General features: G+C 48.6%; 1 protein-coding gene across 4 annotated transcripts in view; it reads right to left on the reverse strand.

Moving 5' to 3' along the window:
• Positions 1–7,407: 7,407 nt before the first annotated feature.
• Positions 7,408–15,079, reverse strand: part of BRINP1 (BMP/retinoic acid inducible neural specific 1) — a 169,891-nt gene continuing 162,219 nt past the window's right edge. For all 4 annotated transcript variants that reach the window (XM_038553236.1, XM_038553235.1, XM_038553237.1 and 1 more), the window contains one exon: positions 7,408–12,120. In XM_038553236.1, the coding sequence (XP_038409164.1) occupies positions 10,980–12,120 (1,141 nt within the window). In that variant the 3' untranslated portion in view covers positions 7,408–10,979. The remainder of the gene's footprint in view (positions 12,121–15,079) is intronic.

The raw sequence follows: 15,079 nt of genomic DNA on the forward strand, positions 1-15,079 counted from the left end.
AAGATCACACAGCTGAATCTTGATAAAAGCCAGGGTTCACCCTCAGGCGAGGCCGACTCCCGAGTTTGGCCCCTTAACCACTATTTTAAAGAGTTAGATGGATTTCTTGCCTCATCTCTAGGATGTAGAGAACTTGAGATGACACGTGTTCTGTGGTGTGGATCAGTTATTGGGCGCAGAGCTGGTTCGTTCAGACACAGTTGTTGCAAGTTAATGGGGAGAAGACCACTTAGTGGATTTTACAGAGTATCGACAAGGTGAAGAAAATAGTGGGTGATGGAGAGGTAGTCCAGTTAAACAGCACCGGGGCGGGGGGGTGGGCAAGCTCTGTGACCTTAAAACAGGCAGAATCAGGAGAGGAGGTAGATGAGGTCAGGTTTAAGAGCAAGACCCTACATGTTAGGGAAGGGGTGGCAATATGGACAAAAAAAAAAAAAAATGCATGCAAGATCTCTTCTTAGAAAATTAGGGAGAAGAGCGCACAAGGAACTACAGAGACTAGACCAGGGATCCAAGCCCTGGGATGGGAGCATAGAGAGGAATAGCAGAAGGGCTGACGGTATGCTACGACCCTGGTCATCCGTTGCCATGCTATACAAGTTCTGGAAACGGCTGCCTGTTGATCTTAGGATACAGCCCAGAATTCTCATATGAGTTGCAAGACTTTTCCTTATATGGCCACATAATACCCCGCATCTGCTCCTATTCTTCCTAATTCCCACCCCCATTCTCTTCTCTCTCTGTCTCCCCATCTTCTCCCCCCATCTCCTCTCTCTCTCTCTCTCCCTCCCTCTCCCTCCGTTTTCCTCTCCCTCCTCCTCCCCCACTCCACTCTCTCTCTCCCTCTCCCCTTTCTTCCCTCACTGAACTGGACCATTGCATGAACTGTTACTCCACATGGAACAATTTTCCCTTCCTCTCTTATTGAACTCTGGCTTATCATTCACGACTCCTATTAAACATCACAGCTTCTGGTGCTTTCTGTGACCTTCCCTTCTCTCTGGTCCATTATAGGTTAGGGGTCCGTGCTGTATATTCCCCCAGCATCTTGTACTTCCCTTCCTTAACATGTATCACACTTAAAAATGAATGCCTATCTTCCTTTCCAACTGCCAAGCTTCAAAAAAAATATCTGTTGAAGGAAAGAATACAGAGTTGAACTCTAACACCTTCAATCTCTACTGAGTAAGGACGATATTTTCTCCAGATCTTACTTTGAGATTGAATTTGTGGGTGGTAATCAAGAGGCTGCAGCTGTTGGGAGAGGTGGCCTACATGAGCCAGGAACTGGGCATGTCCTGCTGGCCTCAATTGCCACATCAGCATTCAGTGAGGCAGACTCACCAAGTCCTTGGCTTGGCAAATCTTCCTTAGCACATCGAATTTCTGCACCATTTGAAAGAAAGAAAAGAAAATTCACTATTTTCCCACTAATTTAGACTGAGTATTTTCCCGGATGCCTGCCTTCTGCTCACCCTAACCTCTCACAAGACTCTCCTCCCAAGTGCTTTCAATTTACAGGTGTCCCTTGTGCTGTAGGCGGGATTTCAAGTGAAAGTTTGGTCCTGCTCAGGATGGCGGTGGCAGCCCTTAATGCACCCACACAGAGCTCACTCTGCTGTTCCTGGGTGGGTTGCTAAGCAACATCCCTGTTTGCCTGGAAATGGGGTGAGGCTGTACCAGGCTTTGTCAGGGACAAAGCTGGGAACAGTCCCTCGGAGCTTCTTGTCTTCATTACTTCTCTTACCAGTTCAGTCTTCCTTTCTCCTTTACCCAGATTCTATTTTTATAATTTAAAAATGACATCTTCTCCGATTGCATTCTGCCCTTGTTTCGGATTTTAAATGTGTGTTGTGTTTCTATTAGTTGCCTGTGAACTTTTGGAAGACAGGGATTCGCCTAAGGCCACCCAGTTCCTGTGCAGTAGACAATTCCAGAAGGGGCCACATAAGCAACAGGGGAAGCCAAAGGACAAAATGGGGCCCTAATTTCAAGTCTTGAGCCATGCCTGGCCCAAGGGAAGAATGAAAGCCAACTTTTAGTGAGTGTTTACTGTGTACCAGGGAGTTCTGGGGAAGGCCCTTATCTGCACTAAGGCAGGTAAGAGGTAGAAATTGGGCAAAAGAAACATTGTCATGCAACCTGATAAAGTGGGAGTTAGTATTCTCCCCACATGCTACATGAAGAAACCGGGGTATATAGACGTTGAATAACTTTCCAAGATCACAGAGTTCATAAAGGGAACCGAGAACTGCACCTCTTCAGACCCTAGATCTCATGCTGATAACCGCTCCATCTTATTGCTTAATTTTGTGCTAAAGGAGTAAATTAGATACATATTAAATACTGGGACATCAAGAGAGGCTTAGGTGCCTTCTTTTCCTCCTCTGTACGTGTGCTGAATCCCACGTCCTAAGACGTGGCTGACCTTGCAAGGTTAGATGGTGAAATAGGCCTTTATATTCCCCTTTTCCATAAATAATGCTTGAGAAAATACTTGTGGAAGTGATTTTGTTTGTAGTTATTTATTTATTTATTTATTTATTTATTTATTTAGATTTTATTGATTTGAGAGAGAGAGAGCACACACAAGCAGGGGGGGGGGGGGAAGAAGAGGGAGGAGAAAAGACTCCCTGCTGAGCAGGAACCAGATCCCGGACTAGATCCCAGGACACTGATCCTGGACTGGATCCCAGGACCCTGGGACCATGACCTGAAGGCAGATGCTCAACCACTGAGCCACCCAGGTGCCCCTGTTTTTAAACATTTAGAACCCCTAATCCCAATGTAGATATAGTTTATTCATCCCGCCTTCCTGTCAATGAAGTCTTTGTGTCAGTGTAAGAAAATTGATTTGCACATTCTGGCCGAGGATGATAATACTGGGACAGGAGATGCAAATAGATGGAGCAAGTAGTGTGACAGCAGGAAGCTGAACAAGAACAACGGGCCCTGCTCACTGTTTCTGGAAATCACCCTCATCCCCTCCCGCCCCCCATTTATCCCAGAGCTCTCCTCCAGCTTCGATGGGTCTGGGCTGGGTTTCCAGGAGCCTGGCATCAGACTGGTTCCAGTTCCACCCGCCGTATTGAAATGTGGGAATTGGCCCAGCCAGAGATCTAAGACCTCTCTCTTCTTGTGATAGCTGTAGGGAACAGACTGCAGTTTTCATCTCCTGCTGACCACCTGTTCATTTCAGTCTCTCGGCACCGTGCTTCCCCAGAGAAGAGTAAGGCATGAGCCAGAAGGGCTTTGCTCAAAGAGGTGGGGGCTAGACCTGAAGCCAGTAGGCGTCTCTGAAGTGCTTGAGAAGGAGTAAGACATGCATCTAGGCTCGGAGCCAGATCTTGCCCTTCCAGATAGAAGATGTGTCCTAGACAGCCCGTTCCTCCCAGGTGCCTACTGAAGTTCTGTGATTTCCGGAGTTGGCACATTTAACAGGATCTGGATACCCTTGACTCTGACTCACAGGGACACTGAATGGTTTTGTATTAAAGGAGTGGCAAGAGTCTGGGTTTTAAGGTCTGGGCTATTCTTACAGATAACTTAGACCATTTATTTGCACTTATGGGACACACTGGGTGGCATAATTAGGAGGTCCATTTGTGTACACTGACAAACCATAATTCCATCACTAGCTCTGTGACTACAGACAACTTATCTCACCTTCTGGAGACTCCATTTCTTCATGTGTAAACGGAAGTGAAAATTAAATCCACCTCATTGATTTGCCGTGAAGCTAAATGAGATAACTTGCATCAAATTCTTACCCTAGTGCTTGGCTGGTAAAATGAGGTCAATTGGTTTTAGCCATCATGAAGATTATTAATTTGCATACATATCTAAATTATATTTTTATTTATGTCACTTGTGTAACGGATAGGTAGGCGTCCTCTATGTCAATCATTCTTCAAGGCTCTTTAAATGTACTTGATTCTCATAACGACCTTATTAGAAAGGACCTATTAAGAACCTCATTTTTACAGAAGAAATTGGAGCACAGAGAGGTTAAATATCTCAGGCAAGTCACACAGGTAGTAAGTGGCTCACCTCTAATCACTGCCTCCTGCTCCCTGTCTTCTGGTCTGTGTTCTCAGCCACAGCACTCACGGCCGGCTATGTTCTCACGTCAGCAATAGCATTGAGCGTAATGGTTCATCAGTAATCTGGAAGCTGGGAAATTTGAGTTCTAATCCTGGTTCTGTAGGTACCTAATAATTCAGGAAAACCCAGCTTCCAGGGTTTAGGCTCAGTATCCTGTTGTACACCAACAAGGATTAGGTGACATTATTATTAATCTATAATTAAGTGTTATACAATTAACACCATATAATTAGCAATCCCTTGACAGTGTTTATAATCATCCTCTAATTTATAAGAACATTACAATTTCCTCACTTGCACAGGCCTGGGGCAAAGTCAAAACAATTGCTGGACCCTGGTTAAGGCTTGCAGGGGTCACTTGACAGAGAGGGTATAGCCGTCCCAGGTGACATCAATACTGAAACTTAGACCTGCAGCTTGGGTATCTGTTCTTTCTCCTATCATCAGCTCTGAAGCTTTTGTTTAAATTTTGTATCAAAGCTATTTTCTTTATGGAATAAAGGGCTCCATTTAGAAGTTTAATCGAGGGGCGCTTGGGTGGCTCAGTTGGTTGAGCATCTGCCTTGACTCAGGTCATGATCCCAGAGTCCTGCAATCAAGCCCCGCATTGGGCTCCCTTGCTCTGGGAGTCTGCTTCTCCCTGTTACCCCTGCTTGTGTTGTCTTTGTCAAATAAATAAAGTAAAAAAAAAAAGAGAGAGAGAGAGAGAGAAATCTTATCAAAATTGTGAGACCTTGACTGTGGAGAGGCTCCTTGTTCCTTCTTAGGGAAATATTGGAAAAATTGGTGGAGCCGATACAGCTTTGATGACACCTTCCAACCAAGGAAGTTCAAGAACGGAGGTTAGATACTTAGAGAACAACTCAACTTGTGTGATTTGTGAAGCTCATTTGTTTATTCCAAGCTATTTAATGGAGGTGATTTTTTTTCCCTTTTCCTGATTTAACGCTGTTAATGCACTAAAATTTTGTCCTCCATTCCATCCCCCCCCTTCCAAAAATTCCTGTGTGAAATTCTAATTTCCAAGGTGGTGATACTAGGAGGTGGGGAGGTGATTCAGGCATGAAGTGAAGCTCTCATAAATAAGATTAGCGCCCCTATAGAAGAGAACCCGGAGAGCACTCTTGGCTCTCCTGCCATGTGAAAGCACAGTGGGTGACAGCCCTCTCTGAACCAGGAAGCAGATTCTCACCAGACACCAAATCTGCCAGTGCCTTGGTCTTAGACTTCCAGACCTGTGGGAAATACGTGTTTGTGGTCTAAACCGCCCAGCCTATGGTATTTTTATTACAGTAGACAGGACTAAGATAAACATTCTCTCCTTCAAACTTCATGCGCCATTGTACCAGCTTCAGGGGACCAGACTCTCTATCCTCTGATGATGTAATCCTCGTCATAGCATCCCTGCATGTCCTTTAGCCACTTTCCAGCTTAGAGGTTTCCTTCTTTTAGCTAGTGCTTATAGGAATATATCTATTTAATGCATTTAAGATTGAGTATACGTTGGGTTTTATTAAAGTGGCCATAATTGCCATTTTCTACAAGGCGTTTACCTCCTTTAACACTAATGATGTATTTTGCCTTAAAGTCTCTTTTGATTGTTTATGTTAAACACTGTCTTCGTTGAGGGCAGGATTCTGCCGTACAAGCTAGCTTGATATGTGATCCTTGGCCAACATACTCTTGAAATAGTAAAAGGGGAACTAAACTCATGCTAATTGTTCCAAACTTGTAGAATAACTTTGGGTATGACTCCTCGTCTCTGAAAGCTGAAGTTTAAATTTTGTAAAATAGAAAGTTTAGTCTGGATGTGAGGTGTTTACTGAAGGTTTGCAGTGCATCCTCCTGAATGTACAAGAAAGGTCATCAAGGGATCTATGAAACATTAGTCAAAAGTGTATTGAATGGTACATTTTTATTGGGAAAGAACCCAGAGCTTTCACTTTTCCCAGAGATCTGTAATCTCCCACCTCCCAAATTAACTGTGTGACTCTTAAGGTGATTTCCTGCCCATTAATTCAAATCTATGCCATCCTGTTCCCTCCATTCACCTTGATCTGTGAATCTATTGAGAAGGAAGGAGGATTCTGAACTGAAGCAGACAGCAGGTGTATTTTATGCCTGGACTCAGAATGCTTACAATTAGACCTGATGTTGAAAAGTAAGGGATGAACCTATTTGTAACTGCAGGCTCTGATAGGGATTTGGAGAAAGAAGGGATATTGAGAAAGGATAGTTCCTTCTAGGTTCTTAAGGTTGACAGGACTGGAACCACTAATACTCAGATTCCAGCAAGAGGGTGATCTTCACTCAACCTGAGTTCCCTATAACCATCCAAGGATTTGAGTTGATCCTCAACTGGAAAAAGGCCTATATATAAGATGGTAGTGACTTAAGAAAAAATACTATAATGGAATATATAATATAATAAATATAATATGTAGCATATATTACATTTATGTGTATATCTATTAGGAAAGAACATATGTGTGGGAGTTTAAATTGTTTAAATTGTTTAAATTTAATTTGTTTAAATTGTTTAAATGTCATGGGGCTAACTCTTGATTCTTGTCTTGGATAGGAGATTGTGCTGGACAACCGTACACTTACTAGAGAGGAACCTGTAATCATGGTCAGAGATGAAAACTTGTAGAATAACTGGATATAATTCCTCATCTCTAAAGGTTGAAATTTTACATTTCTTTAATGACCCTGTTAGCATACAGAGTCTATGGTTCTATGTGTCCACTCTTGTCTCCCTTTCTTTGCTAAATTGACCTTTTCTTAACACTACTGATGTATTTTGCCTTAAAGTCTCTTTTGACCGTTATTAACAGGCTTCGTAGTAGTTACTATTGTTCTAGCATATTTTTATCCATATTTTTTCAAACTTTCTTTCCCTTTATTTTTTTAACATATAGTGTGTAGTCTGACCACCTCTGTCTTTTTCCCTTTATTTTTTTTAACATATAACGTGTAGTCTGACCACCTCTGTCTTTTTACTCACCAGGTTTGCCCAATCATATTTATTGTGATTATCTGTATAGTAAATTTTGTTATTATGTCTAATGTGTCCAGCTGTTTCAATGATTCCTTTTTCTCCTTTTCTGCCTTCTTTTTAATTTTTTAATTTAATTTTAAAATTCAGTCTTTTTTTAAAAAACTTGAACATTAAACAGTCTATATCTATTCTTTTATGGGTTAATCACTCCATACCCTCTGACTCTTTGATCTCATCCCCTGATCACTTATCACCATGTTATTCTCACTTTCTTTCCACAGAACAGAAACTAGGAGAAAATGTTTGTCATTGAGATAACTTTATCAGCATAGGAAACCCAACAAGATACTTTACATTTAGAATTATATTCTTGGATTTGAATAATCCCAAAGCCTTTTTTTCTTTCATTGTGTCCATTTGTTTTACTTCCCAATCTTTCTTCCACTTGGTGACAAGCAGTCTCTGTGCAACTATGATTTTAATCATTGAAGGGAGACTTGCTGTTAGTATGACCTCTTCTTGCCCTCCTCTTTGAAGGGGGCAGATATGCCAGGGTCCAGAATTTTCCAATGATTTTATTTGATAGCTAATTAATGGCTTTCTGCAGTTTCCATGGCAATGCCACGCTTTGCTGCCAGGCCTTATCCAAATGGGCATTCTGTTCACTCTTTTGCCTTAGCATCAGCATATTAATCAGACACCATGGGTCCTTGGTTGCTGCATCAAATTGGTAAGACACTAATTGAATTAAAATCTCACTTGAAGGCTTCAGGCTTCTCTTCCTCCCAGCTGGAGAGGAAACTTGTTAGCTCAAAGGGCCAGACCCAAGCAGGAGACATTGGGAAATCCACAGAACTTGGTGTCCTCTTATATAGCAAAGTGTTTTTCTTTTGCCTTTGAATAAATATTTTGATGTCTGAATCTTTCTCTCTCCTTGAAAATTTCTCTATTTCCCTGACCTTTCCGATCATTGGACATTGCTGTGTTCTCTTTGTAATATGAAGCGATGCAGTTAGTACTTTCAAGGTGAAGGGAAGAGGGTTTTCCTGCACGTACATCTGGTGAAGTCTGGGAAGGAACTCAGGTGGAAGGCCCTAACTTAATTGCGATGAGGATTAGGTAGCACAATGCCTACGAAGATTGCCTAGCAATCCGTAAAGTGCAAGGACAGGGGTGAGGATAGCATGAGTCTTTGAAGTGCTTGGAAAGTAGAGATGAAAGGAAAAAGGAGGGGAGGCCACTGAGAGGTGGTCAGTCTTAAATTCATTTTGCAGGTCATGAAGAACATGGAGATTATTTCAACTTCTCATACAGAGTTGAAATCCTCACTGCCCTTGTTAGGCTGCCCATTGAAAGTCACGGTTTTGAAGCTGTTAACTGACCCTCAGATATACCACGCATATTTATACCTTTGTGGTTTTGCATTCTCTGTTCCTCTGGCCCTTCTGCTCCCTGCTATTTGCCCAAGTCCGATTCCCTCCGACACTCAGCATAAACGTGCCCATATAAAGCTGTGGCCAACCCCATTAACAGAGAAAATAACTTCTTCAGGGCTCCTCTCTGTGTGCCTGACCCCGCCATAGCACTCATCATGGTGTACTATAATTATTGTTTATTTTTTCAATGGGTTCATATGTCTGTATTTTTCATTAATTTGCAAGTGGCACAAAAATATAGACCACGTCCTTACAAATTTTTGTTTCTCTGACATGCCCCATTCATCTAACAGGCATTGAAGAGATGTTTGATGATTTGCTGACCTTCTGCAAAATCTTGTGCTTGATGAATAGCTGCTATGTGATCTCTGGCATGAAAGGACTTCCAATCTAAATGAACACTGAATGCTCAAACGCTGAGGTCCCGAAAACTATGTTCATGTGAAATGCAAGTTAGTGTTAAAGTTGGTATCAGAAAATATGCTAATTCATACTAAAAAATGGAACATTAAAATTGGAATTTGCCTCTCAAAAAAAAAAAAAAAATCCCCGCCCTGCCGCTACCCCAACCCCTACACACATAACCACACACTAGGTAATTCTTCTTATGTCCTGAGGCCCTCTCCTCCTTTCCTCTTAGACTATGTTAGGGGTGGTGTTCTCCTTTACTCATATTATCACAGACTCTGGTGACGCCTGAGATAGGTCTTTGTATTTTAGCTACGATAGATAACATTAACTTGAGAAAGAAAGGTGCGTTCCCGAACTAGAACCAGCGAGCGGAAGGTACGCAAAAGCTGACCGAGGAATAGAAGACCTATCTAACAATTAGATCTGCTTTATAACACAAAACGGAATGGACACTATTGCTCCCTTTCAGGAAAAGAGGAATTCAAGGAATGTGGAAGGTGGAGCTAATTAGCTTCCTGTCCCTGGAATGGTCCAGCCAGTAAACAGCCGCGCTGTCCCTAAGGTGGTGAAGACGAGGTTTGCACTGGGCAGACGTTTAGACCAGAGGAATTCCATTTTCTCTTTTGACCCTGAAATTTGTGATCCTGTTTCCCTGACAATACAGAAATGAAGATTTGGGTGCTCAGGAGCGCCTCTAGGGAGTACCACCTCACCAAAAAGATCAACAGAGATCCTGAAGACTCGGAAGTGTTATCTGCCCAGATCCTCGACAGGAGTGCTCTGAAATGAGTTTTCTTTCTTTGAGTTTCTCCTTTCGTTTTAACTACCAAGTCCCAAAACAAGGCCTCTCGCCTTCCTAGATGCCAAAGAATCGGCCGCGTCATGATGGGTGCATGTGTGCGTGTGCACGCGCGCGTGGGTTCTGAGTTAATCAAAGGATCTTTTTTTTTTTTTTTTCCATCCTTACTTGGGGAAGTCTGCCTGCAGAGCACTGCACTGTTAGAACTCACCCCAGTTTACTGTGGTTACTGATTTTTGTTTAAAGAGAATTTTAAAATGCAAAGCATTCCTAGGAAATCTGACACCATTTTCTTTTTTTTGGGGGGGCAGGCCGGGGAAATGGGGTTTTTTCAGTTAAAAGAAAAAAAAAAAGGCTATCAAAACAACCTGAGACTGAAAAAGATCTCATCCCTGGCCAGCGTGGCTGGAGGAGAAAGCACAAGAGTGGCCAGCACGACTCAGAAGGAGGAGGAGCGCTGCCAAGGGGTTCGGAAGGCAGAGTTCAAATCCTTACCCAGGCGGCAACTACGTGTGGCCACGGGCATGCCATTATCTCTCCGTGCCTGTTTCACGGACTAAATCAAGGAGTGTGACAGCTGGTATCTGAGGGTCCTTATTGGCGTCCCGCCCTGTGAGGACGCTCATGTTTCTCCCCCACCCAGCGCCCTCTGCAAGTCCCCCAACCGTCCAGCTTCAACTAACTTCCGTTTGTTCAGAATGCGTGAGATGGCACGGTCGTCTCATCCCCGCCCCGGTGCGAGACTGAGTCAAAAGAACCACAAGGAATTAGGCATAAAGAGGGAAGAAATCATAACCCAAGAAATATCTTTATCTATGTCCATTTCCTCCCACAAGGAAAAATGGCAGTGTCGCTTGTACATTACATATATCTCTCTTTCTTTTCAGTGTTTAATCTTAGCACCTGCACAGCAGAGATCTTTGCAATTCGTTGCATATGCTCTCCCCTTCTCCCCCCACAATACAGCACCTGAGGCCTAAGAAGCAACCCCTCCAAGCTCCTCCAAGGGCTGAGACCCTTCTTCATGACAGAGTATAGAAATCACAAACATGCCCAACGGTTTTATACAGTTGCTAGAACGTTGTCGTTTCCAACGGATGAAGACTCTTCCTCCTTTTCTTTGAACAGTAATTACATTTTACAAATTTCTGTCTGTTTTGTTTTGCTTTGCTTTGTTCTGTTAGGTTTTGTACAACAAAAGGGAAAGCCCGTGGCGGGGAGTCCCAGGCTAACAGAGTTTGGCCGTCATCTGGTCCGACTGTTTGAGGATCTCGGTGTTGTAGAGGTCCAAGGCGTGGTTCACCCTGATGATCTCGCTGTTGGTGAGTTTCAGGCGGTGCTTGAGCATACAGGAGAACAGGTCCAGCTGGGGTTTCCCCGGGGCCACCGGAGGGGCCAGGCGGTTAATTCGGTCCCGAATGTCCAATAAGAGGAGCATCACGGAGGAAGAGGAATAGAACTGGCCACCTTGGGTGTAGGACTGGTTGACCTGCTGCACGGCGCTGCGAAGGAGGTCAGCGTTGAACCGCAGGCTGTACCCGAACACCTGCACATCCGAGATCTTGATGTAGAACTGCCTCTTGGAGGGGTCGGACAGGTCCACGGGGCCCTGGCCGGTCTCGTTCCGCAGGAGGGTGGGTAGCCGAGTCCGACTACGTAGGTAGATGTGGACCGTCTCGAAAAACGTTTTCCACCGATTGCCCAGCAAGAGAGTCCAGTTGTAGCACTGGCTGTTTTGGAGACGGATCTTCTCCCAACGCGGGTAGCCAAATTCCCCGAAGGGCATGTTCCAGCCCTCCGAGTGGCTCCCGCTGAAGGGGTTGACGTAGACGAAGAACATGGGGTCCAGGCTGCTGTTGCGCATCTGGCAGATGCGCATGGACATGCCGATCACCATGTGGATGAAGTCCATGCGGTTCTTGTTGCTCTTGAGTGTCAGGGACATGCGCTTGCGCCACCGGGGATCGAAGAAGGTGTCGAGGCGGATCTCGTTGCTGATGAAGGTGGTGTGGACGTAGAGGCGCGAGTCCATCTTCTGCAGCAGGTACTTCAGCTCCAGGTCCTGGAAGTCCAGGTCGGTCTCGAAGCTGATGAACTGCTCGCTCCGCTCCGAGTCCACGTTCTGTGGTTCGCAGCGGCCTCGGTACAGCTTGTAGCCCTTGTTGCAGGAGCCGCAGAGCGAGATGTTGGCCAGGCTGCACATGGCACAGCTGTTGTTCCCTCCTATGATGCAGGGGATGGGGCGCTGGCACAGCGTGGTGCTGCCGTGGCACACGCAGCTCCTCTGGCTCTCCAGGAAGGTGCCCCAGAACCCGTTCTCGTTGCAGTAGAGGAGCGACTGCACCCTCGCAAGCCACTGCTGAATCGTCCTGGGGGTGGAAGGAAAACGGACACCTGTTAGCCACCAGGGGTGGGCTGCTCGGCCTGACCCAACCGAGAACGCAAAGCGCAGCTGCCCCGGGGATGCAAGGCCTGGGTAGCGCCGGCACCGGCTGCAAATAGGAACCGGGTTGTCGTTCCTCGCGATGCCGCCGACCGGCTATGCGACACCGTATGTGGACGTTTCTCACGTTCCGAGGCCGCGTCTGTGAAGTGAACGGCTCGGAGTGACTGCTCTCTGGGGCCCTTCAGCTCCAGGGTCCACGGCACAGCAGCCCCAGGGAAGCGGGGCCCGGGAGATTAAAGTGTCTAAACTCAAACGCCCCTGCCAGGTCACGGCAGAGCCTGGAAATCAGCAACAGAGAACAACTTGAGGGGGGGGGGGGTCACGTATCACCTGCAGCACATGTTCCAACCCCCCCCCCCAGATTCCTCCCACGAGGCTACACACGTCCAACGGCTTCAGACAATGAGATTCTATTTACTGCAGCCCCAGAGATCACCGTGCTTCCCTGCCGAGGGTCCTGCGCGACTGGCCCTCACACCTAGGAGACATGCGCGCTCCCGCGTCTTCTCCCCAGCTCCAAACTCGCCGTCCTGGGGAACTTGCATGACCACGTGTCTCTCTAAGTCCCCGGACTCGATCCCAGGACCCCACGATCCCGGCCTGGGCGGAAGGCAGACGCTCGACCTCAGAGCCACCCAAGCGTCCCCCCCAACCCACACTTTGATCAGCGCTGCCCCAGCCTGCCCCCGGGTTCCAGCCACCGAAACGTCGCGATGAAGACAGATACGACCTCGGGTGAGAAGCAGCAGAACAGGTAAGAGTATGGAAGGCGGTCAGCTGAGTGGCCTCTCGCCGTCCGTCACTTCCGTGCGGGTCACCTCTTGGCTGTCTTCCACGCCACGCGCAATCCCTGACACGTGTCCGCCCCGCTGGAGCACCGCCCTGCAAGCCAGCCCGGGCCTGGCCGGGCACCCCCCACCCCGTGGTCAGGGCCGCGAGCTTCTGTGGCCGCTCAGGCCCCAAGCTGCCAGGTCTGAGGGTCTCCGCAACAGTCAGTTCTTGCTGTTCCCATGCAGGGACCCTCTGCTCCCTTTACAGACGCGGCAAGACAGGCTCAGGGGCGCGGCGGCGGAGCCGAGGCCAAGCGTGGGTGCGGGCAGGGTCCTCCTGGTTCCTGGCGGCCGGTCACGGAAAACCGACACCAAGCGGGCCGCAAGGTGCAGCGCTGATGCTGGCGACGGCAGTGATGGGGACCTGGGACGAGGAGCCCCCGCACCCTCGCAGTGCCCGTGGCAGGAGGGGTCCCGTGCGTCCGCCCACCGCCTCCCCGGGGCAGGAGAGCAGGTGCTCGGGCCCACGGAACTGCGTTCAAGGCTCAGCCGGGCAACCGGGGACACGGGACTGCGGCCTCCGAGCCTCGGCACCCACGTGTCCGGGGAGGGCCCAGGCCTGTGTTCGGCAGCGGGAGAGGGGACGGCGGGAGGTGACATCCTTAAGGCGTTTAGCACAGAGCCCGGCATCGCTGAATCCCTGAACAGGTAATAATAGTAATAATGAGCACCCTTGTCCCAGAGGATACGCTCCCTCCTGGAGCCTGGGGGGCCGGGCTGCTCTGGGGGCACCCGAACGTGGGCAGCGCGGGCATGGCCTCCCCGACACCCTGCGGCCCCTCAGGGCCTTTCCCAGCGGAGACAAAACCGGGGGGAAGAGTGCGCCCCTCGAAGCTGTGCTGCCTTTAACGTCTCCCCTGCTGGGCAGTGAAACCTCCCCGCACGGCCAGGGCACCTGCCTCCCCTGGAGTGTGCCCTCGGGGCTGCAAGGCCTCGGACGGGGCATCCGTCCTCACCCCCACCCCTCGCACCGTTCACGGGGTGAACAAATGTTGGCGGAATGAAAGAACCGCAAAAATGAATTTCTTGCATTTTTCATTTAAAAATAATAATAATAATTTTAAAAAACCCACCCAACGTCTCCGCCCCCGGCTGCAGTACTCGTTCCCGACGCCGTCCACCCGCACGGCTCCAGGCGTCCCCAGCCCCGGCTTCCCGAGACCAATCCTCTCACAGCCTGGAGAACAGCAGCGGGCCCGGCCTTCGGGAGACGGAGCCGGAATAACAACGAGCCCTGCGGCTGCCGCCCCCGGACCAGAGCACTGGCCGAGGACTGGCTCTGAGTCATCTGGTGTCTCTGCGAGCCGCAGGGGCCCGCCACACGTCTCCGATTGCACGGTTCCATCTGACGAGAGCGTCATTCCAAAATGCCTCTTTCAAATGGCCCACACTTGCCCCTGTCACTCCCTCTCCAAGCGACAGGACAGTGCCCCATTTAGAGCTCCTCTGTTCCCATCTGCGAGGCATTCTATAACCCCGTCGAGCGCCCCCTTTCTCGTGTCTCATCATTGGGACCCTTTGTCAGCACTTGCCGCCCCCACTCCTTGAATCAATGCCTCATTGTGGCCGAGCCCTCGGAATCCTGGGGGGGGGCGCGTAGGAACATGAAAGTCCCCGGTGATGCTGCCACAAGCGAAGGGGCTGCGGGCGAATTAGGATTCCGGCCCTGTCGAGCAGGAGGGACCGGGGACAGAGGCCCTCTGAGGCGCATCGGCGAGCTGCGTGGCACCTGCATCTCCTGACCTCAGAATAATCACGAGGTTGTGGGCCGCATCAAAGGAGGCATTAATGATGCAGCCAGAGGGCTCAGAAGGAGGCCGCGTGCAGGGGTGGGAGCGCGGGGCCGCGGGGAAGGGTGGCCGGGGGAGCGGCCCTGGTGTCGGGGCCACCGCGGAGCCTGACCTGGAGGGCCGGGTCCGAGGGGGCGGCCTGCCTCTGTCCTGCCTCCGGGCCGGGCTCGGGGAGCAGGATGGGCCGCCGAGGGCCGCCAGCCGAGACCGGGCAGCGGGGACCGGGCGTCGGGCATGGGCAGCGCCGTGGGGTCCCCGCGCC

Source organism: Canis lupus, chromosome 11 (assembly GCF_011100685.1).
Source record: "Canis lupus familiaris isolate Mischka breed German Shepherd chromosome 11, alternate assembly UU_Cfam_GSD_1.0, whole genome shotgun sequence".
In the NCBI taxonomy this organism is placed as follows: Eukaryota; Metazoa; Chordata; class Mammalia; order Carnivora; family Canidae; genus Canis; species Canis lupus.